Source organism: Myotis yumanensis, unplaced genomic scaffold (genome assembly GCF_028538775.1).
Source record: "Myotis yumanensis isolate MYYU_CA2020_CCGP unplaced genomic scaffold, mMyoYum1.0.hap1 SCAF_17, whole genome shotgun sequence".
NCBI lineage: Eukaryota > Metazoa > Chordata > Mammalia > Chiroptera > Vespertilionidae > Myotis > Myotis yumanensis.
In genome coordinates, this window is record NW_027223768.1 from 18575133 (window position 1) to 18599233 (window position 24101).

Here is a 24101-nt window from a genome sequence, read left to right on the forward strand (position 1 = left end):
AAGATGCCAATTTGGGTGCAGTGAACTGGTGTTAGTGATTTACTCCATTAAACCATGCCCCCTTGGGGCAATGCAAATTGAGGCAATGTAACTGATTCTAGCTTAACTGGTGCATGGACTGGGTAAAAGGTCATTACCACCTTCTTGTCAGTGATTGGTCCAAAAATGGACATGGGACTCAGTTCTTGGGGAGGAGACAAATACAGGATTATCAGCATTTCTAGAATAATTCTTTCTCACTATTGGAAGCCATTCTTTTTGGTCTTGTATTGAATATGAACAAGAAAACATGGAAGCCTGGATTGCTGCTGGGAGAGGGAACCAGCCATGGAATAAGACAAAAAGTCAATAGGGTAAAGAGAAAGAATAAATCTGATATCACCGAGTCTACTGCCCACAAACCATGCTACCTCTTGACTTACATAAGATATTTCTATAGTGTTTAAGCCTAATGGATGTGCATGGTGAGGTGCCTCCTAAGTGACCTGGAGGGCAGGCATCTGTTTTCTGCTAGTTTGTTCCCTGCACTGTAGATCTCAGGCTTCAAAATGCATTAAATCATATGAGGAACATGTTAAAATCCAGGACCCACCCCAACACTGATTCTATAGGTGACCAAAAGCTCTTCATTTGTAACAACCCAGGTGACTGATGCGAGGACAGCAGACACCCAATATCCATTTCCCATTCTTTAAAAATAGTAGGTGGTGTTAGGGTTGGCAAGGTGAGGTGCCAGTTAAAGTTCATTTAATAGGTGTGGGCTTGTGACCGTCTTCCCTCAGTGGGGTCCCTTCCTGACTAAAAGGCAAGGCCTTCTACAGAGAAAGCTCCTTGTCTGACTGAAAGGCCCACCGGATGCCTGGAGTGACCGATGATTTGCCATCTGAGAAAGTTACTGGCCAAGGATGGAGGAGAAGGCTGCAAGGAGCCTGGGTCCGTGCTTATTCCTCAAACCACAGCACCAGCCCTGTTCTGCCTGTTGCCAGGTACCTGGTTACATCAGAAAAATGAAGCCACATAGATCTCTGTAATGTGCGGCTACACCCATATCTGCTGACCCGAGTGCTCCACAGCCACTCTGAGAAATAACTGCCCTACGTGCTCGGTGTCCAGAAAGTTCTTCATAAATGGTTATGCTTGACTTCTCTTGTGTTTCTTTCTATTATGATTTCCCCTAGAGTCGAGATTCTTGCATTCTTTCAAAGTTTTGTTGAAATGAAAAAGACAATGGAATCTAATAAGTACACCATGAAAATCAACTTTATTTGACTTTTAAAAATAAAATGAAAATAGTATCAAACGGTACTATGCAAGGTAAGATTGTTAACTTTTCAACTTTGCTTTCAGTAACTAAGATTATGGAACATAGATCTATTTTTCAAGAGTTACTAAATTGGGGAGGGGACAATAACTTTGGAAAATGTTACGGGAGCACTACTTATAGCAGTATCACAAATCAGAGTTTAGATTCTGTGCTTTAGATAGTAATATATTGTATAATGCTTTTAATAATTTGTAAAACACTATAACATGCTCTCAGCTGGAGCAGGGTTCTGTTTGGTGGGCCATGAGTCTTGAGACAATCTTAACCTGGAAAATTTTTGAACCACTCAGGTTCAAAATGCAACTACTTAAAACTGGAGCTTTTGCAACAGCCCATCAATTGCTTATAAAAGAAATGCAGCAATAAATTGTTTCAGCAACTTCTAAGTAAACTTCTCATCAGATGACCCTTCCGCACTTGAGCCAGGGTATTGGCTCAGTCTGAAACCTCACTTCTCATATCGTGTCAGCGCCATTAGTGTCCTTTTCTATAATGAGATCCAGCGTCCAACTACAAAAGAAAGTCAAAAGTAAAATATTAGACTTGTGTGCATTTCAGAAAAAAACGAATCAACTTAAGCACAACCAGAAAAGTTTCCATTTTATTATCTGGAACCTTCCCTCCAAGGACTTGGAGTGATACATTGTCAGTAAGTACATGTACATCTCTATACCATCCAACCTCAGCTTGTAAAGAGATACTGCATTATTTCAATTACAGTAGTCGATCTCTTAAGGAAAAGAGAAATATTAGGAGCGTTGAATTCCAATTAATGTGGTGACTGATTATAGGGTAACAGGAAACTTTTTTCCTAAATCAGAATGAGAATTTTTTAAAATAGTGGAGGTGGACCAAAAGAGTGACAAATGAGGAACCCAATTACTTGGCTCCCGGTTAGGTTTTCCGTTTGTGAAATAGAGTTTCTATAAGAAAGAGGAGAGGATGACGCCAGGCTGACTGCCTAAAAAGAACTACGTTGCTTTGTTTAAAAGGACTATTAACCATAAGTTTTGTCAATGCAACTTTCTATCCCCAAACAAACACACTGCAAACCACCTGGGTTGTCAGAAATGGCAATGGCAGGACCAGAACTTCTTAGGGTAGCTGTCTGGTTGGGATATGGTGGGCTTGAAGCTGCATTTGTACAGCTCACCATATTCAAGGGCATGTTTATTTGGCACCATTTTTGACACCATTACTGCCGATTTCTGCATTGGTCAAGTGCCCTATTTTGTCAGAGCAGCCTTCCTCTCCACTCAACAGTGGGCTCGTGCCCAGATGAGCTTTGTTAGGTGCCTAACAGAGACCCCTTGAGTAATGTGGCTACCCTCCTCCCCACCAGACTGGCCTCTGTCTGTCCTGGCCCAGTGTGAGCAGCCCTCTCCCTCCCCAACTCTAGGCATGACTTCCAGCACATCTTGAACTTTTCTAAATTAGCCCTGATTGCTGAGGAAAGTAGGAAAAGATGCTGGGGCCAAACGTAAGTGACTAATAAAATGTTTTGGGGTCTCTTGTTTTAACTTAAAAATTCATGCAGATTTGTCATCCTACTCCAGAATATGTTTATTTTCATATAGAAATGTTTTAAATAATCTAACAGTGAAATGAGTTAACTTTTTCTTTTAAAAGATCATCAAATAAAATTGACACTCTAGAAAGGTACCCATGATCAGCTGTGGCCCCATGTGTCCCCAGCACAGCATCCACACATCCATGGGAAAGGCACACTCCAAAGGAGAAGCATCAATACTTAGATGTTAATGGCCCTTCCCGCCCCTAATCCCAGAGACCTCTACTTTTGAACTAAATATCAGGGGAAGGGGATGGAGGGTGGAAAGTGGGAAAGGTGGGGGGAGGGGGGGGAATGGGGCAAAATGGCAGCTTCTAAAAATATTCTATAATTTTAATTATTAACTAACTCAGGTGAGCTAGATCCTGGATTTTCCAATTCAGTGAGTTTCCACTAAGAGTCTCTTTTTCACCACCTACATTTTGCTATTTGACTTCAGCTGTGTAGTTTCATACTCACACTAAGAAAAGTCTGACTCAAGTACCAAGTTTATTACCTCATCTTTTCTCTTCCAGGTTTGATCTCTGCTGGTCACTTGAGGACCAGTGTTGACTGAGCCTGTTCAAACACATGCATCAAACAAAAATTAAATCCGGAGTTTAAGAATAAAAGTAGCAGAAGAATATTTTAAAATACTAATTTGCTTTCTCCCTGTAGGTCTCCCTTTCTCTTCCCTTTTAAATGGGCTCTTCCTTCCCGCAGGGAGATTTGTTAATAGGCTCCCAAAAGTCCAATAGGGGACTGAGAAACTCAAATGACAGCAGGCAGGTCAGACACGTGATTAAAGTGGGCTGGATATAAGACAAGAGGGAGCGGTGTGGACAGCACCTGCTTCCCCAGTGGGAGCCAGCTGGTACTCAGCTCTGATTGTTGCCACATACAGAAATGGGGACTGAGTGTTGGCAGATGTTCTGATATTTTCAAGAGAAGCTCAAAATCTGGATTTTTTTTTTTTAATGTGAAATTTCTGGATGTTTATACTTGGCAACTAATTTTAAAATTGTAAAAGAAAATGTGTGCAGGTCAAATGCAGTGTACCGGCTGCATCAGTCCACGGGCTTAGCATATGTGACTTCTGTCTCAAACTCATTGGGGAATACAGAATGATATTTCCCTCAGTGTCTCTGGAATCATTCAAGGAAGGAGAGCGTCCTGCAGGCCCCGGAAGGATAGGGACCTACTTCCACGTCATATCTCTGACTCAGCAGCCCTCAGGGTGTCCTGAGGCTTGCTATACACCACTGTGTCCCATGAGTAATGTGGAGCAGCTGAGCTAAAGACTGAAGGGTGCAGTAATGGTCATCTCAGTGTTAGCCAGCTCGGGCAGGAGCAGAGGGAGCTCCCAAAATCAGATGCTGCATATAACCCCAGAACAGGGCATGGAAGGTGAGCCCTAAGAATGTCTGAGTTGAACTTGCTTCTAGGGGAGAAGTGAAATTACATGTTGAATGTCTGTCTCTCCTCCCCACAGGGGTAGACACCTTGTTTGGCTCACTCACCGACTAGTGCCTGGCACAGTGACCAGCACACATTGGGGTTGCATTTTGTAAGAATTTTGCAAATGAGAAATAATGAGATATAAACTAATAGAATGTCACTTTTGGCACACAATTTAAGTCATATATACCGCCCACCCCCCAATTACAATTCATTAACAATTGCATCATGTCTAAGTTAGCAGGGTCACACGAATTGTGAACACTGGAAATGGTGCTAAGTAGAGGAGTAAATTAAGGAGGACTCTTCAAGCTGGGGCAGCTGGGAGAATGATTATGGGGCTCTGTAAGGGGAGGCGGGGAATGCTGAGCATTGAATGAAATATCTTGAATGTATTTTCTCTAGAGCAAGGCCTTCCTATCTAGTCTTTGTTTACTGCTTAGTACCCGGATACATAAAATTGGGTATTAATACCCATTCAGTGACTATAGTTACTTAGTGACTATCAAAGTACATCTCAAAGCAGGTTATCTGAGTTGTAGCAGTGACCATGGTTTGGAATTCTCAATGGTGGTGGATAAGGTCCCAAATTCCCTTAGGTTGTTGGGAGCAAACCAGCTCCCCACACCAGGGCCCACTGCAACCTTCCCCATGCACACTCTCCCCCAATGGTGCTGTGTGGCTCCAGCTTCCCAGGGCAGAGAGTGAAACATAAAAGCTGCTTCCCGCACCTAGCAAGGGCTTGAAGGGAAGGTCATAGAGCAGAGGAGCCACCTGATTTCAGCATCTAGAAGTCTGATATGTGCCCTCCCAGAAGCAATGTGGCTGTCAGGGTGGGCCCAAGAATGGGGATTGATGATAAACCCACACAATACCCTCAACTCATTTACATTTATCAAAATTCCTTCCCAATGCTTTTCCTACCACTAAAGGGAGACCCCTTGCCTGTGATCTTGGAATCACTGGAAACTTTGACAGGCTCAGTTGCTTGGATAATCAGTAGCTTGCTTAAATCTGAAGTTCCCTGAACCTAAAGGAGAAAAGTCCAAATTAATCAAAAGTGCATTCTTTGATCTCTAAGCTGGCTGCTTCCTAAACTTTCCAAAGAATATTAGAAATAAGCCAAAACCTAGAACTGGGCCTTCAACCTAAACTCTTTCTCATTTCAAATCCTCTTTAACGTTGCTTCAAAAAGCCTTGTACCAGCAAATTATTTTTTGCATATTTATAGACATCAGGAATTTTCTGCACGTTACTTGTAACTGGACTGGAAATTCTCAGTTTAAAACAGAAAACCCATAATCCACTGAGTTACTTTTACTCCTTTGAAATACAAGGGCTCAGAACCCAGCTTTCCCACATGGCAGGATGGTCTTCTTTCCTTAGAGTTTTTGCCCACAAAATCTGCCCTCCCAGAATGCAAGTAGTGGAAAAGTAACAATAACTATCATTTCTAGGGAGAACCAAGAAGGCAGTGTAGGCAAATGCCTGTACTCGCTGCCTCCCACAACCACATCAAAATTGCAACTAAAATATAGAGCAACCGTTATCCAGAACTGCCGGAAAGCTGGCTGAATGGAAGGCCTACAACTAGAGAAGTAAAGAAGAAAGCGCACGGAGACTGGTAGGAGGTGCGGAGGTGCGGAGCGGCAGGTCCAGCACCCACGTGCCGCTTTTTTAATTGGGAGGGAGATTGCCTCTGCGGAGGCCGCCCATGAGGAGCAAGAGGTCCCAGCTCCACACCAGATGTCCAGCCCAGGGTCCCAGAGCTGGGGAAAGAAGTCCCTATGGGCTGTAAAATCCAGTGGGGATTGGGGCTCAGTGACACAGAGGCTGCTGGAGACCCAGCTGCTCCTCTTAAAAGGCCAGCACCACGAACTGAACTTACAAGCTCCCGCTTCTCTGAGCTCCAGTACTGGGTGAGGCTCTGGGGGACCCAGACACATACTAGGAGAAACCAGACTGTCTAGCATTGGAGCAGGAACTCGGGGGCGGCTTTCTTCCAGACAGAGGTGCTCGCAGGGGTCATTGTTCCTGTGCTGGGACCTCCCTAGTTGCAGGGATGACTGGCAGCCATTTCTGTTTGCTCAGCCCTGGTGATTCCCTGAGACCTCGCCCCACCCTGTTCCTTTCTCTGAGGAGGTACAGCACCACACCAAGGCAGACAGCATGGTGAGCAGAGAGCAGGCTGATCCCAGCTCTTACCTGCCCCTCAATCACAGCCTTGTGCAGGGCACAACCTGCATGCAGTACACAGAAGTCCTGGGTACGTTTTGACCATTTTGTTAAGGGCAGGTGAGACCTGCAGAATCTTTCCAGGTTAAATTTATTTTTAAGGTGGTCAGTTGAGTATTAAAGCCACTTATTGCAGCACTGTGGAATGCAAATGACTCTAGAAATGATCCTCCTTACCTGCTCACAGGTTTTAGATAAGATGCAAGGTGCAAAGAATGGTGCCTCTGTCTTTGTATCCATCACACTGCCATACACGACAATCACCAACTTCATGGTCGCCCAGTCAATAGTCATCTCGTTACAGCTTGATAAAGTCTCCACATATGCCACATTGAGTGCCACACATCTCTGGAATGTTATGTCCTACAATAAAATTACAATTTTCTATAAGTCATACACAAGGTCATACACAATGACACAAGGTATCAAAACAAGAAAATTCAACAGCAATACCGTCATAATATGGGACTTTAACACCCCACTGTCATCAATGGATAGATCTTCCACACAAAAAAAAATCAAAAAGGAGACAGCAATCTTAAACGACATACTAGACCATATGGATTTGATATTTACAGATTATTTCATTCCAAAGCAGCAGAATATATATTTTTCTCAAGTGCACATGGGATATTCTAAAAGGTAGATCACATATTAGGACACAAAAATAAGTCTTAACAAATTCAAGATTGAAATCATACCAAGCATCTTCTCATATCACAATGGCATGAAACTAAAAATTAACCACAATAAAAAAAAACCCTCAAAAAACATTCAAACCCATGGAAGCTAAATAGCATACTATTAAACAATGAATGTGTTACCAATGAGATCAGGAAGAAAGCAAAAATTACCTGGAAACAAATGAAAATGAATACACAACAACCCAAAATCATAGCATTACAGGCACCTGAAGAAACAAGAAAAATCTCAAATAAACAATCTAATCCTACACCTAAAAGAACTAGAAAAAGAACAACAGGAAAAGTAAGTAGAAGGAATGAAATAATAAAGATATCAAAGCAGAAATAAATGTTATAGAAACTAAAAAACAATATAAAAGATCAATTAAACCAAGAATGGCTCTTTGAAAAGATAAACAAGATTGATGAACCTTTTACCAGACTCGTCCAGAAACAAAGAAGACCCAAATAAAATCAGAAATGAAAGAGGATAAGAAACAACTGACATCACATAAATACAAAAGATTGTAAGAAAGTATTATGACTAATTATAGGCCAACAAATTGGACAACCTGGGTAAAATGGACAAATTTCTAAAAACAATCTTTCAAAACTGAATCAGGAAGAAACAGAAAACTTGTATAGACCAATAACTAATGAAATTGAAGCAGTAATAAAAAGACTTCCAACAAACAAAAGTCGTAGACCAGATAGCTTCAAATCATAGGCAAATTATGCCAAACATTCAAAAAGCACATATCCTTAAAATAGTCCAAAAAATTCAAGAGGAGGGAAGACTTCTAGGCTCTTTTAACAAGACATTCAATAAAATCTAGCACTGATTTATGATTAAAACTCTCAGCAAAGTGGGAATAGAGGGATCATACCTCAACATATTAAAGTCCATATATGAAAAACCTTCTGGAGACCAAGATGGCGGCGTAGGTAAGCACCGGAGACCGCTGCCGCAAACAACCATTTCAAAAATACAACTAAAAGACGGAACGGACATCACCCAGAACCACAGGAAGGCTGGCTGAAGAGAGACTCTACAACTAGAAGGAAAGAGAACAGCAAACCGAGGCTCAGAGGAGGCGCAGTGTGGAAAATACAAAGGTACCGAGGTGCGCGCGAAAGCGGGCTGGTGGCTGAGGGCACAGTTGTCGTTTTCGGTCGGGAGTGAGTCTCAGACTCTGGGCTCCAGATCCGGGCGAGTCTCTAGGGACCCAGACTCAAACGGGAGAAGCGGGATTATCCGGCATCAGTTGGAACCTGAGGGCAGCTTTCTCTCCGAGGTATGCAGCGGCTGCCGGGGTTCTGAGAAGCAGAGCCTCTGGAAACGGGACTGAGAGTGGCCATAACTGCTCCCTCCGCCCGCCCTGTTGAGCCCACCCAGCCCAAGCCCTGCGCACAGCCATTTGCCGATCGCCTCAGGCAAAGGCTGGACTAGCGCCTCCCCAGAAGACAGACGTTTTCCACACAGCTGATTCCTACAGCCAGTCGGCCTGGTGGTCAAATCCCTCTAGTGTTAGCTACAACAATTAAGGCTTGGCTAGAACAAGACTGCGCACAAAGACCACAAGGGGATGCACCAAGAAAGCATAAAAGATGCGGAGACAAAAAAACATGACAAAAATGGAGGATATGGAGCTAAGAATCGCAATTTTGAGGGCTTGCTATAAACTTGAGCAGAGCCTCACGAAAACTAATGAGACCTTCGATGCTACGATAAAGAAATTAGAAAATAAGCATACACGGACTGAAATAAAGAATATTATACCAAATAGCAGACCAGAGGAGCACAAGAATCAAACCAAAGATTCAACAAAAAACACCCAACTGGAAAAGCAAAATGAAAAAAGAATCCGAAAGTATGAAGATAGTGTAAGGAGCCTCTGGGACAGCTTCAAGCGCACTAATATCAGAATAATAGGGGTGCCAGAAGATGAGAGACAGCAAGATATTGAAAACCTATTTGAAGAAATAATGGCAGAAAACTTCCCCCACCTGGTGAAAGAAATGGACTTACAGGTCTAAGAAGCGAAGAGAACCCCAAACAAAAGGAATCCAAAGAGGACCACACCAAGACACATCATCATTAAAATGCCAAGAGCAAAAGACAAAGAGAGAATCTTAAAAGCAGCAAGAGAAAGAGACTCAATTACCTACAAGGGAATACCCATACGACTGTCAGCTGATTTCTCAACAGAAACTTTGCAGACCAGAAGGGAATGGGAAGAAATATTCAAAGTACTGAATACCAAGAACCTACAACCAAGATTACTTTATCCAGCAAAGCTATCATTCAGAATTGAAGGTCAGATAAAGAGCTTCACAGATAAGGAAAAGCTAAAGGACTTCATCACCACTAAACCAGTATTATACGAAATGCTGAAAGGTTTCCTTTAAGAAGAGGAAGAAGAAAAAGGTAAGATACAAATTGTGAACAACAAACATGCATCTATCAACAAGTGAATCTAAGAATCAAGTCAATAAATAATCTGATGTACAGAATGAACTGGTGATTACAATGAATCAGGGACATAGAAGGGGAATGGACTGACTATTCTGGGGGGGGGGGGGGGGGGAAGGGGAATGGGAGATGCGGGAAGAGAATGGACAAATATCGTGCACCTATGGATGAGGACAGTGGGTGGGGAGTGACAGCGGAGGGTGGGGCTGGAACTGGGAGAAGGGGAGTTATGGGAAAAAAAGAGGAACAAATGTAATCAGAACAATAAAGATTTAATTAAAAAAAAAAAAAGAAAAACCTTCTGACAAAATCATACTCAATGGACAAAAACTAAAAGCATTTCTCTTAAGATCAGGAACAAGACAGGGATGTCCACTTTCACCACTCTTATTCAACACAGTTCTGGAGGTTCTAGTCACAATGATCAGACAAAAGGCATCCAAATTGGAAAGAAGTAAAACTAATTTTTTGCAGATAACATGATATATATAGAAAACATTAAAGATTCCACCAAAAAACTACTAGATCTAATAAATGAATTCAGCAAAGTAACAGGATACAAAATCAGTATCCAGAAATTTATGGCATTTTTATACACCAATAATGAACTATTAGAAAGAGACTTAAACCCTTAATCGCTGAGGCACCAAAAACATAAGAAAATTAACAAATATCTGGACTTTTGCAACCTGAGAACTGTTCAAATTCTGGAATCTAAACTTGTACTCTTGAAACTTATAGAGTCTTATTAATGAATGTCACCCCAGTACATTTAATTAAAATAAATAAGTAAATAAATTCTGGAATCTCCAAAAGAGATTCTTTAGAAGATCAGACATAATTGTCCTGTCTTTGTCACAAAAATATGAAGTGCATTTTGTAAAAAATACAGTCAATCACTTATGTTTTAATCGTGTCACTTACCTCATCGACAAGAGCTGATTCAAAATACTGAAAGGCGGTGCTGAGAGCAAGCTTTAGCCATATTTTGTATTCCAGGGACGGCCAGAAGACATCAAAGCCCTCATATAAATCCTCCAGGGAGATGAAGCAGGCCTGAAATGACAAGGTGTCATGCAGCAAGCTCAATTTGGAACTAAATTACAAGAACATCAGAAAACAAGATGCCTGTCACTTTCATCTTTATCAAACTCTACCATTTAAAAGCACTGTATTGTTGGAGAGGTTGTTTTTTATGTATAAGGCAATACAATTTATAGTCCAATTAAAGCTATAGACCTACTAGTAGCTAGGAAAATCAATACCAGTCAATAGCTAAGAAAAGGATATGGCACATGAGCCCAGGATCCAGGAACTAAGCCACATAAGTTACCTATTTTTATTGCCACAGTAGATAAAGTGGGCTCATGTAAAGTCTGTTTCCAGAGGCGAAAGGCTTCCCTGCATAAAGAAGACTACACTTCCAGAATTCATGCTACATGAACTTCAGTCAATTCAATTCAGTTTTGTGACTAAATTCATGCCTCCTATCCTCTTCCAGAAATGAAATGGTATGAAACTGATACAGCAACATCCCTCTGTGCCACACACCCCTGAGACTGGTCTCTCTCGATTGCATCAGAGTCCCAAAAGCTTGAGAATTCTGTGTAAGCAGAAACTTTGGCTCTCTTCTATTTGAAACACCTCCCCCCCCCCCACCATACCCCCACCCCCACCCCCGCCACACCCTCAGCTAGTAGAATACCAGGCTACTTATTTGTTGAATAATTAACTTCCTACGTAGCAAGTGAAAAATGAAAGAAAGGGAGATTCAGAACAAGCATTCTTTAAAAATACTGCTTTCATATCATGGTCTATACATGCCACGCACTTCACATAGGTGTTTTCCTAATCTTGGTAACATCAGAAGTAAGATATACTCTCTTTTAATGAACGAGGACACAAAGGCTCACAGAAGTTAAAAATACCGCACTCCAGATGCCACAGCCAGGAATTCAGATGGCAAATGTGCCTTCCCAGTTGCTGGTTGAGGGACTAAATAATATATCAAAATGCCAAGGAAGCAAACATGCTGGCATTCGTCATTTACTTGAGGAAGAGTTCATGAATAACCTACAATGTAGACAGAACCAGGACCTTACCTGTAAAATAGTTTCACAGATGGCAGTATATTCAATTTCACGCTTAAGCAGACAGCTCAACTCTCCAATTATGTCCCCACAAGTGCAGTACTCTGTAAATAGGGTTTGGGACTGTCTAGCCATCCTATGGACACTGTCGATTCCAAAGGTAGGAGGTGAACTATGCAGCTGCAAAGGGAAATCCCAAGTTAGAAACCCTTGGCCAGACTATAGGGGCTCCCACTCTTTCTTGCATTCATTACAATGGAAGGTAAAGGTGCTTTATGAATCCTCTCAAGTGAGAATTGGGCTTCACAAAAATCACGGTTTCTTTCACATTAAAACTCTCAGAGGCATGGATTATTTCTGATCTTTAGTTTTACAATTTTCTCCTTATAAACCTTCCTTATGTAAAATCTCACACAAAGTAGTTATTGCCATCTGCAACTAATGTCACTCCCCCTGAGTCCATTAGATATTCTTATAGAGGATGTCACAAGCCAGTGCCTCAAGTGAAAAAAACAAAAAACAAAAACACCCACACCTTTTGATTCCATAAATGCATAAATCGGACATCTGAATTAATTCACCTCCGAACCAAGCAGTTCAGTAAAAGCCTGTCTCCCTTTAAGGTGCTTAAGAATAGCTACCAGGAAACAGCAGAAGAAAACGTTTTTCGGGTGAACACAAGATGGTTGAGTTCCCCCCAGGAAAAGAACTGGTAGGCACAAGTGGGGGAAGAAGAAAGGCATCAGACTTTGGGAGGAAATTGCAAGAATCAACAAGGAGGATTACAGAATTTCCCAGAAAGTTTAGCTGTAAACATCAAAGACAAAGGTTATTCTTCCAGACACAGGAAATAGGAAACAAAGGGTCACTGAAGAAGTTGCTGTGACAACTGTACCCTCTCTGAGAGATCCCCATTCAGACTCCAAAGGACTTGGACATTTTTTACATTTAATTTTGAATGCAGTTCAAAGGCCCTTTGAGCAGTGAGGAATGCCCCTGCTCTTTACAAACCAAGGAAAGAAGATAGCATCTGTGGTAGGCAGAATTCTAAAAAGCCAATTATACTTGAATCTAGGTACCGCTATGAAGGGATTTTGGAAATGGAGTTAAGATTACTGACCACCTGATCATAGAGATGATTCTGGATTGTCCTGGTGAACCCAGTATAATCACATATGCCCTCAAAAGTAGAAAAGGAAGTAGTCATTCAAAGAGATGTGACTGTCATCTAAGATCTGGGAATTATTGGGGTCAGGAGCTAGGGCTCACCCATGCATTCAGCTAGTGGTAATTTGGATTCTAAAGGATTCCTGTCCCCATCACTCTACTGACATCTTTCTTTTTCTTTGGTCACCAAAGCCTCCTACTGGTCAGATTAAAATTTGTATTTTCTATTCTCATCCTATTTGACCTCTGAGGGGATGTGACACTGTGGTCCATTTCCTTAATCCTGACTCTCATTTTCTTTAGGTGAGTAACTCCACCACTCCAAGTACTGGGTTCCTTAATCGAACATCATGGAAAAGACTGCTTTCTCCCAGGATTGTTGTGAGGAATAAGTAACGGTTATAAAAACAATTTGTAAAATGAGAAGCACCTTTCAGATGTTAGGTATTAGCTTCATCTCTCAGCTGTGGTGCTCACACTGGGAGAAATGGTTTAATTTGGTAAAGAGACTATGTTAAAATTTTGAAACTTTCTTGATTCCTAAATTTCTCCTTATGCTATAATTACATACTGCAAACACATTTTAAATAAAAAATAAACAAATAGTCCCTTACAATTGCCATTCCTGAAATAATCAGGTAGATTCCTTGTGGCATTTCACCTTCTTTACAAATAACATCTCCATAGTCAAAATAGGCAAGTTTGGCTCGTTCCTGAAGTAAAAAAGAAAAGAAAAAGTCAACACAAAAGCTTCATAGTCTACTTTTCTCAGTAGAAATATTTTAAAGCAAAAATGTCTTTCAAGTTGCATAAAACCACGTTATATTATTTGGTGTGTTAATGAATTATAATAATGTGCTGACATAACACATTAACCTTTAGAAAAAAAGGGAAAAGCAAGCAAACCATAGACTTTGTGATTAGTAATCAGCACAGTGACTGATAGAAACACCCAATAAATTCGAGGTTGGGTAAATGATTACAATAGAGTGTGATAAGAAGACAGAGATAGGACGCCCTGGGAAAATCCAGAAAGGCCACAGGACTGTGTCTTGAGTGTCCAGGGAAGACCTTACAGAGGAAAGAACAGCTAAGCTGAGACCTGATGGAAGAGTTACACATGGCCAAGATTCGGTGAGCCGAAGACCATTCGGGCAGAGGGTTCAGTATACGCAGGGAACGGAAGCAAACAGAGTATCTGCTTGGGGTGAGCAGAGACTCAGCATGTCTCAGGCAGGGAGCGGTGGTCTCCTGGACTCAGTTATCCATTAGGCCTCAAGAGGCACAGTGACTAGGGTTCACAATCGTTTTAGGGACTCAGCAATACTTTCGTTTCTTTTAAAATCAGAAGGAATGAAAGTACTTTTAAATAGGAGAGAATGTTTTAACACTAAAACAGTTAGTACTGGTCAGTACTAATACAGTCATCTTCATATGAATACAGTCAGAAAGTATAATTTTGGGAACTTTTTTATGGAGGAAGAGACCCACTGAGGCAAAAGAGTGCAGGGCCCATGAAGAGTCATGATGCAGCTTGGGCGAGGCAGGACTGGGAGCTGAGCCAGAGCCAGGTCTGGCAGGATCTGGGAGGCCCATTAAAGAGTCCGGTTTTTTCTGAAATCAGGGGGAAACCACTGAAGGGTTTGTAACAGGAGAATTATGGTGACAGATTTGCATTTTACAAAGATGTATGAGAAACATATTTCCAAGTCATTCATAGTGGTTATCACTAAGTGTGGGATGGAAGAGTGAACGGTCCTCCCTTTTCAATTTACTTCTGGGTTATTTGAAAATAAGCATGGATGACAACGATTTTTTTTTTTTTTAAGTTCACCTAAAGCCAATTACCCAGAGTATGGATTATTCAGACCTTGTTTTTCTACCATTGTCTTCTGGCTTACCTTTATAGAGTATGGGCTTTTAGTAAACCACACCTGTTGGAGGATGAAAGAAGGGAGGAGTGGTGAAAATTAACTATGGGGGCTGTGATGGAGGCCAAGATTGAATTTACAGTCTTCACTAAGAGGTGTTTTGTTTCTTTTCTCTGTGGATTTCAGTCATCCACACAATCCCTGGGCTGTTTCTAATGAGAATAACGCCCCTGTGCTCCCAACTCATTACCATTTTTATCCGGTTGAAATCAGATTTAAGTGGCTATCAAGAGCCAGCATACTAAGGAAAAGGACCACTTAAAGAGAGAGGTATCTGAAAGGGATAGAGAAAGCCCAACAGCTTTGCATAGGATGGAGGGGAGGAAGATTGTGCCCTGCTCATAGATTCACCTCAGTGTCTCTGAATCATTAATTTATGGAGTTTTCTTCTCACCGTTTTCCCCATTGTTCCCCATTCACTATTGGATCGTCAGTTATAATTATACTTGTGAAAATTATTACCTATAAAGAACCAAATTCTAACTTTATCATAAAATTGGATTTTTGAAAAACTAAACAGTTTCCATAAAAGCAAGGACTTCATTTATTTTGTTCACTGCCATATCCCCAAACATAGAATAGTTTCTGGCACATAGAATAGCTTCTGATAAATATTAGTTGGAAGAGCCCCAATTCCTAAAGCAACACTCAGTTGACTTTAGACAACACACGAACTCTAGAATATACCACAGTCCTCACTAGTCCCTATTACACTACACCCAGCTGGTTTTACTTTTTAATTTATTAAAAAAAATTAAATTGATTTCAGAGAAGAAGGGAGAAGGAGAGAGAAATAGAAATATCAAGGATGAGAGAGAATCATTAATCAGCTGCCTCCTACATGCTCCCTACTGGGGATGGAGCCTGCAACCTGGATGTATGCCCTAACTGGGAATCGAACCATGACCTCCTGGTTCATAGGTCAACGCTCAACCACTGAGCCATACCGGCTGGGCTAGTTTTACTTTTATATTATCTTCCTGACCTGTATAGTCATTTAAATTTGAGGACCTTGCTCTAAAAAGTCTTTTCCAGAGTGGTCATCTGGAAGTCCAGACTCTACAACATAAAATAAGATGGGATTGCTAATGATCAGGTAACAGAGAGAGCTCATCCTGAGCAGATAATCTATTGTAAGAAAACAATCATTGCTTTTTAAGCTTAAAATGAAATCTACTCCTCTAGGTTTTGCTAGGCCTCCATTTGACTTATCCTTTATTGGCCATTACAGGAATCTTGCTTTAAATTTTGTAGTTGTTAATCTTATATTAGGGAGTGGGGAAAACTAAAAATAATTATTAAACCTGAGCCAGAACAGAAGACAGAAGCTTTACCTTGAAGAACTCAATGAGAACATCTTTATTTTCCAGCCAAACAATATTAGGAAGATATTTGTCAGGAGTAGGGGGCGGGATTGACATTGGAAAATTATTCAGTGCTTTTATTTTTGAAAGAAGTACCTAAAAACAAACAATCAAAATAAGGGTGATCAGATCCTATAACAGAAAAGGTACATTTGGTTAAAACTGAGGAAATCTAAACAAACAACTGTTATGCAAACTTAATCTTGATTTTTGACTCAGAGCTTCTCTCACCGTATTTAAATTGTTCTCTAACTTTTTTGTCCCTATTCTCCCCTCATTATTATTTTCACTGATGTCTTATCTCATATTCAATTTATCATCCTTATAATCCAATTAACACTTACATTCTACCCTGCCTTAATCTTAAATTATCTAAACTTCAAGGTTGATTACTGTATGATTTAATGCCATGCTCTCTCCATTATCTTCATGTATATGATTTGCTTCTCTAAACCCTTCTAATGGAGGATACCCTGAGGAGCCCTCTCTGGCTTCCCCCACCAAGTAAGAGATAACCACTTATCTCCATATTCCCAAGGCATCTACAGGTCTCCCTTATGGAACTCATTGCATTATAGTAGTAGTAGTAGTTGCACTTCCGTGTTTCACCCTCCATATTATGTCACTTTTGTTGATTGGATGAACAAGTGACTGAGTGAAAGATGAGGAAGAGCCCATGGACCTTAGGAGACAGTGTTGTATCCATTAACTATCCCCATCTCCTCAAGAGTCCATAACAGATAGTAAGTATCCCATATATATTTACTTAATTAAATCAAATAGACTTACCTGCCTCCTTATGACCTGGGATTGATAATTATATCTCTTTGGCTGACAATTTGACAATTAGCAGGCATTCATTAGTAACCGTGGAATGATTGTTTACCTGTTATCTTTCTAAACAAATCAACAGGAAAAAATAAGTCTCTCTCCCCATAAGGGTTATTATTTATTTATGGGTATCAAGCATTCAATTGAATCTCATATAGCCTTCAAAGTGATAAATGAAAAAAAAAATACAAAACACAATGCGTGCAGAGGTGTAATTTGAAGAATAAAGTAGCCCTTCCACTCTCTCTAAAAATCAATGGAAAAATATCCTTGGGTGAGGATTGAAAACAAACAAATAAGTAAATAAAGTCACAGTACAGGTTGAGGTGTCAGGCTACTGGAATCAAGCAACATAAAAATTGCTTCGTTACCTTATTCATCTCGATGCCCTCGTGCTTATCGATAATGCCTCTGGAGCAAAGGAAGGCGAGGTGTTTCAGAGACTTGGCGATCACGGTCTGGATTGCCTGCCTGGTCTTCAAAGCAATGACCACATCACGACCCTCGTGCTCTATGAGTCCTGATGCGAATAAACCTCTCAGTGAGCAAACCATGCAATAGCCGCAATGACTAATATTTGTGTAATAAATAGTTTGTGATTTCCAAAGTATTTGCACAACAGCCTTTTTGTTCCTGTCTCAGACAGGACTGGTGAGGCTGGTAGAACCAGAGTTATTTTCACCTCCATTTTATGGGTGAGAAAACCGAAAAACGGCTTTCCCCACTGGCGAGGAGAAAAATCCCTCGTGCTGCCTGTTCTCATGGCACTCCTACCTGGCCCATTATGAAACTCGTTCCATTGCAATATTATTCTTTTCACCTGTCTCATGGATAATTTTATATACATTACATATTGTTTGTTGGCTAGTTGAATAAATGACTTGAGATCAAAGAGCGCCTGGACTTTGGCTGGTGAGTCTTTCTGAGATCAAATCCCTTTTTTCTTTTTTTTCCTCTTTCATGAACATGAGGAAGTATGGACGGGACCGGGAGTCAAGGCTGAAACTGTGTCTATTCCATCTTGGTAATCCTAGCATCCAGCGCAATGCCTGACACCTGGGAGGTACTGGAGTCATTTTTCTAACTAAAATGAGAAGAGCAGTCAAATGAAGGATACGATGATCAAGTGCGGGTTCTAGTGTCAGACACGCCTGGGCCTGAGGTCTAGCTCACCACTTACCAGGCAAGTTAACTTCTAAGCCTCAGTTTCACCAGCTATAGGTGAAGATGACAACAGTATTTGCCATCTAGAATAATTATAAGCGTTAAATGAGATAATGTCTATAAAGCCACTAACACAGTTCCTGGCATAATTAGTATTCAACAATCCATTGCAGTAATCATATGGGAACAGGCACTCCCTCTTACAGGACTGAATCAAGGAAACTTTGTAATATTCTGTACTAACCTAAAACATAATGTAAGACTGCAGCTCCTAGGCCCCTAATCTTTCAAAGCACAGAAGTAAAAATCTATCGACATGAAAATGGCAGCAATGGGCCCTGGATTTTCTGAGACAGCTCCCAAATATTGACCTGTTGTCTCCGAAGTTCAAATTTCAGTGATTAGACCACATTCTTTCTGTTTTGATTTGGAAAGTCTGATCTTTAGAAGCCCACGTGGCGTCTTACACTGTGATTATAAATGCAAAGTGGTTTTACTTGATTACTTTTATAATAACTTCCATGTATTAGGGGCCCACAATTTTCCAGGCTCTCTACCAGCTCTCTACTTTTCACACACCGGAAGCCTGGTCCACAGCCCCCTCAGGAGGAAAGCAGACCCAGGAAGCTTTGTATAGGATCCTAGCCGGGTGTTGTGATTCAAGCAGAGCGACCACAGATGCTCAAGAAGTGGCATCCCGTGCGGTCTCACACTCCTGAGTAGCCTTGCAAAGTAAAACAAAGCCAAACACCCTCTGTGAAACAAAGGTAATTTTCAAATGTCTTTTTTCTTACAACCTTAAAGAATCTGATCCTTAATACACTTCCCACACTTCTCGTTCCTTCCTCTGGGCTCCCACAGCAAATAATAGAACTCTAACTTTCTTCAGTTAGCTACTCATAGGCGCATATCTGCACTGTTTGCATACCTGGCCCATTACATGTGTTCAGTAAGTGCTTGTTGGATGAGTAAATGGGTGATTGCAGAATCGAATGAAAGCATGAATTTGTCTTCATTTGGTTAAATTATGGGATGGTGGGTCCTAGAACAAATTAAGCCTGAAACATTGCTGGAGGCAAAAATGACAAAACTGAATCTGTCCTACTTAGGGCACATCATGAGAAGGCAGGGTTCTTTGGAAAAGACAATCATGCCGGGGGAAAAACAGAAGGCAGCAGCAAAAGAGGAAGACCAAACCTGAGATGGATTGACTCCATAAAAGAAGCCATAGGCATGAGTCTACAGGAGGTGAGCGAGCAGGGCTGTTGAGGACGGGACATCACTCATGTGTAGTAGGGTCACCAGGAGTTGAAGCCAACTCAATGGCACGTAACACACACAGGGAATCAGATACTCCAACGACCTACCTAGTTCTTTGATAGCATCTCGTTTGTTGGTTTCTAAAATTTCATACAATTTCTGTAAGAAGTTAGGAAAAAAACATTAATTTCTTATTATACCAAGTGCATTTCTAACTTTAAAATCTGAGGGGGGCCCTAGCTGGTTTGGCTCAGTGGATAGAGCATCAGCCTGTGGACTGAAAGGTCCCAGGTTCGATTCCGGTCAAGGGCATGTACCTTGGTTGCGGGCACATCCCCAGTAGGAGGTGTGCAGGAGGCAGCTGATCGATGTTTCTCTCTCATCGATGTTTCTAACTCTCTATCCCTCTCTCTTCCTCTCTGTAAAAAATCAATAAAATATATATTTTTTAAAAATCTGAGGGGGGAAGTACAGTAGTCAAAATCTCACTCAGTTTATGATTTGGGGGAGATATTTGGCTCAGTTCTGCCCTCTGTGTGATTCTGCTGCCTTCCCCACGCTCACGCTCATGTTACAATGAATGCTGTGCTTGCCTAACTAATATTTCTCAGAAAAGATTATTGTGCACCACACACGCACCCAGGAGAATTCTCAGAGATAGAGCCCCACTAGGGGAGAGCCAACTGAGCAGTCATTTGGGGAGCCAGTCTTTTGGGAGCACAAAAACAGTGGCATTAATGAGAAGAATGTGCTGTCAATTAGTTCATGCTTCCTACTGATAATTCCTGACACACATAGCTCCACTCCGGGGTCACCGATCTCTGTTCAATCATACAGTAGGTGTTTGTCAAATGTCCCAGCCAGCACTCTTCATGGAACTACTCTCTGGCTTTGAGTCTTTCAGGAGCTTGCACTTGGCCACACCAAAACCCCTGTGACCTAACAACTGAAGTTTCCTCAGACTGCCAGGCACAGGTGACTGAAATTCTGCACCCAGGCAATGCGTGGCGTGGTGCTAGTTACAGAGAACAGCTGTTGGTCATCTCAAGTTTAATCAGTGTCAGTAATGAGAATATGCTGTGATTGTGTTGGTTTTAGAAAAACACATGTAATAAAGCCCTCATTTTGAATATGAGAGTAAAGTATACAATTTTTATTAGGTTTTTCTCCTCTCCTGACAACATTGAATCAATATTGGGAAGATGTCAAACTACTGGCCTGACCAGGGCAGCCACATACTGTGGTCCAACCCCCTTCACACCAAACAGGGCCCACAGCAAACCGTAAGATGGCTGCAGAACGACCCTGCACAAGAGCGTGTTGGAACCAATTCTGCCTAGAAAGAGAATATAACCGCGAGAGCCTGGACACAATGTGACTTCTCTAAAGGTGAGCGGCCACGGCCTGGTTTCTTGAACACGTAAGTAGTTAGGTTTCGTTGTTTGGGTTTTGTTGTGTATTTTTTCCCATAGGACCAGTACTAGTCTCTTACCCGTGGTCGGCAAACTGCAGCTCGCGAGCCACATGCGGCTCTTTGGCCCCTTGAGTGTGGCTCTTCCTAGGCCTTAGGAGTACCCTAATTAAGTTAATAACAATGTACCTACCTATATAGTTTAAGTTTAAAAAATTTGGCTCTCAAAAGCAATTTCAATCGTTGTACTGTTGATATTTGGCTCTGTTGACTAATGAGTTTGCCGACCACTGCTCTTACCTGATATATTGATTCTCTGCTAGAAATCTGTTTTATCAAAAATTTGGCATCCTCTTGGCTTTTGACATAGCCTTTGGTGATACTATACATCAAGCTGAGGCGCCTCTTGATCTGCACATCCACAATGTTGATCAGCGTTGGGATTAATAACTGCAATAATGGAGAGGGGGAAACCTGAATACGTGACGAGGCAAAGCATGCTCAACAAATCTTTATGCTAGGCTTCATTCAAGAATTGTAAGGTTATATCAATGACAAAAACCAAGACTGCTACCTAGCAGAGAGTACATTGAACATACAGGAAAAGGTGATAATGCTGTGAGGAAAAAATAAACTTAAGCAAGTAGGAGGGATCAAGGAAGATGGGTTGGGAGATGAGGAGTACAGGGAGGGGGTTGGGCACGTTGCCATTCTATGTAGGTGGCCAGGGAAGATCTTCTGTGTAAAAAAGAGAGATTTGAGCAATGACTTGAAGGAGGTGAAAGTGTGAACCAATCAGTTACCCATAGAGTGTTCCAGGGGAAGAGACAGCTCCTTCCCTCATTTATTTCAAAATAGTGAGGTTTATGCCTGGCCGGTGTTGCTCAGTAGTTGAGTATCGCCCTATGAACCAGGAGGCCATGGCTTGATTCCCAGTCCAGACATATGCCCAGGTTTTGGGCTCAATCCCCAGTAGGGGGCGTGCAATGATCCTCTCTTATCATTGATGTTTCTATCTCTCCCTCTCCCTTCCTCTCTGAAATCAATAAAAAATATATATATAAAAATAATTCAGTGAGGTTTTAGAACATATTTAACAAACAGTGTAGGAAAAAAAGGCCCAATATTTTAAAATGTGAAGTTTTACCTTGAACAGAGGAATAAATCTAAATATTCTTATATACCCTAATATTATTGTAAACTGAATAAGAACCAAGTTTTCCGGTCTCAATTTGACAAAGTATACACAAAAGCTATCAATAATTCCAATAATCAGGATACAAAATTCCAGAGTATTCCAATGTTGATGAAAATATTTCCTTTTCAAAATTATTATCTGTTTAGAAAACAAATAGAACATATGTCATTTCATAGTACCTATACAATGATGTATGTGAAGGGTAGGGGGGGAGTCTTAAAAATTAACAGTTACATTCTCAACAAATGAGTTATATTCCAAAAGTTGGGTTTTAAGTTATTCATTTGGGGAATTCCAAAAAAATTATTTTTAATTTCCAACATAAAAAAATCATAATTTAATTCAAACTATATAATTCTCTAATTAATCTGAAGTGCCCAGGACAAACCATGAAAAATATCGATAAACAAGTTCTTTGTGAGACTATTGATAATAATTGAAGTGTGAAAACAATCTTATCTTTTGAAGTAAAACGTAGTTCTCCTGATGAGGACCTAGCAAACCAGTTTGTTTTTATTTGCTCATTTATTTTTTTGCATCATTACAGAGAGAAATTGAGGGAAACATCCTGTCTAAACATTCAATTCTTGTCACTTGACCTTTGAGAGTCTGTTCACTTTATGATAGTTGCTGTATCTGATATCCAAAACTGTGGCTATTATACTGATTTCATTATTAAGCCCAGAAAATTAAAAAAGATTAAAATTCTAGGATTCTATCAACTGTTAGAGCAAGTGGCTTCTAGTATCAAGTTATTTCAAAAATATGACAAAAATAAATTTACAATATCTGAATTGTTTTTATGGGATATATTTCTATTTAAAGCAATACCTTTAATGCTGACTGTAATACATATAATAATATAAAATAGTAGTTTACTAATATCAGAGACGTCTCATTTAACTTTCTTGGCACTAGAGTTAGATGAATTATCAGAGGATAAATGTACGTTAATGATACAATATGTCCTGCATAGTCAAATTCTTCTGAAAATACAATGTGATATATAAATATCAGAAATTTATTATTCCTGAAAAAAAGAGAGATCAAGTGAAATGTTAGATCACTTTAAAAGTATAACAAGATGTAAAGTTCAACATTTATTTAAACAAATCATTAACAGTAATTTGAAGAAAGTGTAATATCAAATAATAGATAAGCAAAAATCTAAAACATACTTTCTATACATAAAAATCATAGTGCAGAAATAAAAATTTGGCTCTTGTGAATCTATGTCAGGCATAGAAAGTATTTTTAAAAATCAAGGTGAATGTACATAGGAAACAGTGAAAAGATTTATAGATTGAAAGCAAGAAACAAATTTAGAGAAAAAAGTAGCATTGTTTAAAATTAAGAACAGGGCCCAGTTGAGGTGGCTCAGTGGTTGAGCGTTGGCCTATGAACCAGGAGGTCACAGTTTGATTCCTGATCAGGGCACATGCCAGGTTGTAGGCTCAATCCCCAGTGTGCAGTGTGCAAGAAGCAGCCCATCAATGATTCTCTCTCATCATTAATGTTTTTATCTCTCTCTCCCTCTCCCTTCCTCTCTGAAATCAATAAATATCTACACTAATAAAAGACAAAGATGCTAATTGACCATACCTTTGCTACGTCCTAAGCCACGCCCACCAGCCAATCAGAGCAACTATATGCAAATTAACCCAGCCAAGATGGTGGCCAGCAGCCACAGAGCTGGAGCAAGCAGGAGGCTTGGTTGCCTGGGTGATGGAGGAAGCCAAGCTTTCCGCCTGCTCTGAGCCGGCTGTGGCCTCTGCTCATGGCAACAAAGTTTCAATTATAGAAGACAAATAAACCCCAGATACCTGCTTCCAGACAGCCTCCCCTGGGAGCTTGGGTGGCTGGGGGTTGTGGCCAGCCTGCAAACAGCCATCAGCCCCTCACCCAGACTGGCCACACCCTCATGGGGTGAGGGTCCCCGATGGGGGGGCTTAGCCAGCCTAAA

At 40.8% G+C, this 24101-nt stretch overlaps 1 protein-coding gene across 1 annotated transcript in view; it reads right to left on the bottom strand.

The window, feature by feature from the left end:
• Positions 1-5226: 5226 nt before the first annotated feature.
• SLC9C2 (solute carrier family 9 member C2 (putative)) overlaps positions 5227-24101 on the bottom strand; it is a 48841-nt gene continuing 29966 nt past the window's right edge. Inside the window, exons 16-26 of the mRNA XM_070397106.1 lie at positions 22970-23168; positions 22088-22276; positions 21241-21390; positions 19637-19688; positions 17477-17625; positions 16245-16370; positions 13594-13692; positions 11825-11992; positions 10647-10778; positions 6744-6929; positions 5227-5361 (exon numbers count right to left, since the gene is read on the bottom strand). Of these exons, the coding sequence (XP_070253207.1) occupies positions 5227-5361; positions 6744-6929; positions 10647-10778; positions 11825-11992; positions 13594-13692; positions 16245-16370; positions 17477-17625; positions 19637-19688; positions 21241-21390; positions 22088-22276; positions 22970-23168 (1585 nt within the window). The remainder of the gene's footprint in view (positions 5362-6743; positions 6930-10646; positions 10779-11824; positions 11993-13593; positions 13693-16244; positions 16371-17476; positions 17626-19636; positions 19689-21240; positions 21391-22087; positions 22277-22969; positions 23169-24101) is intronic.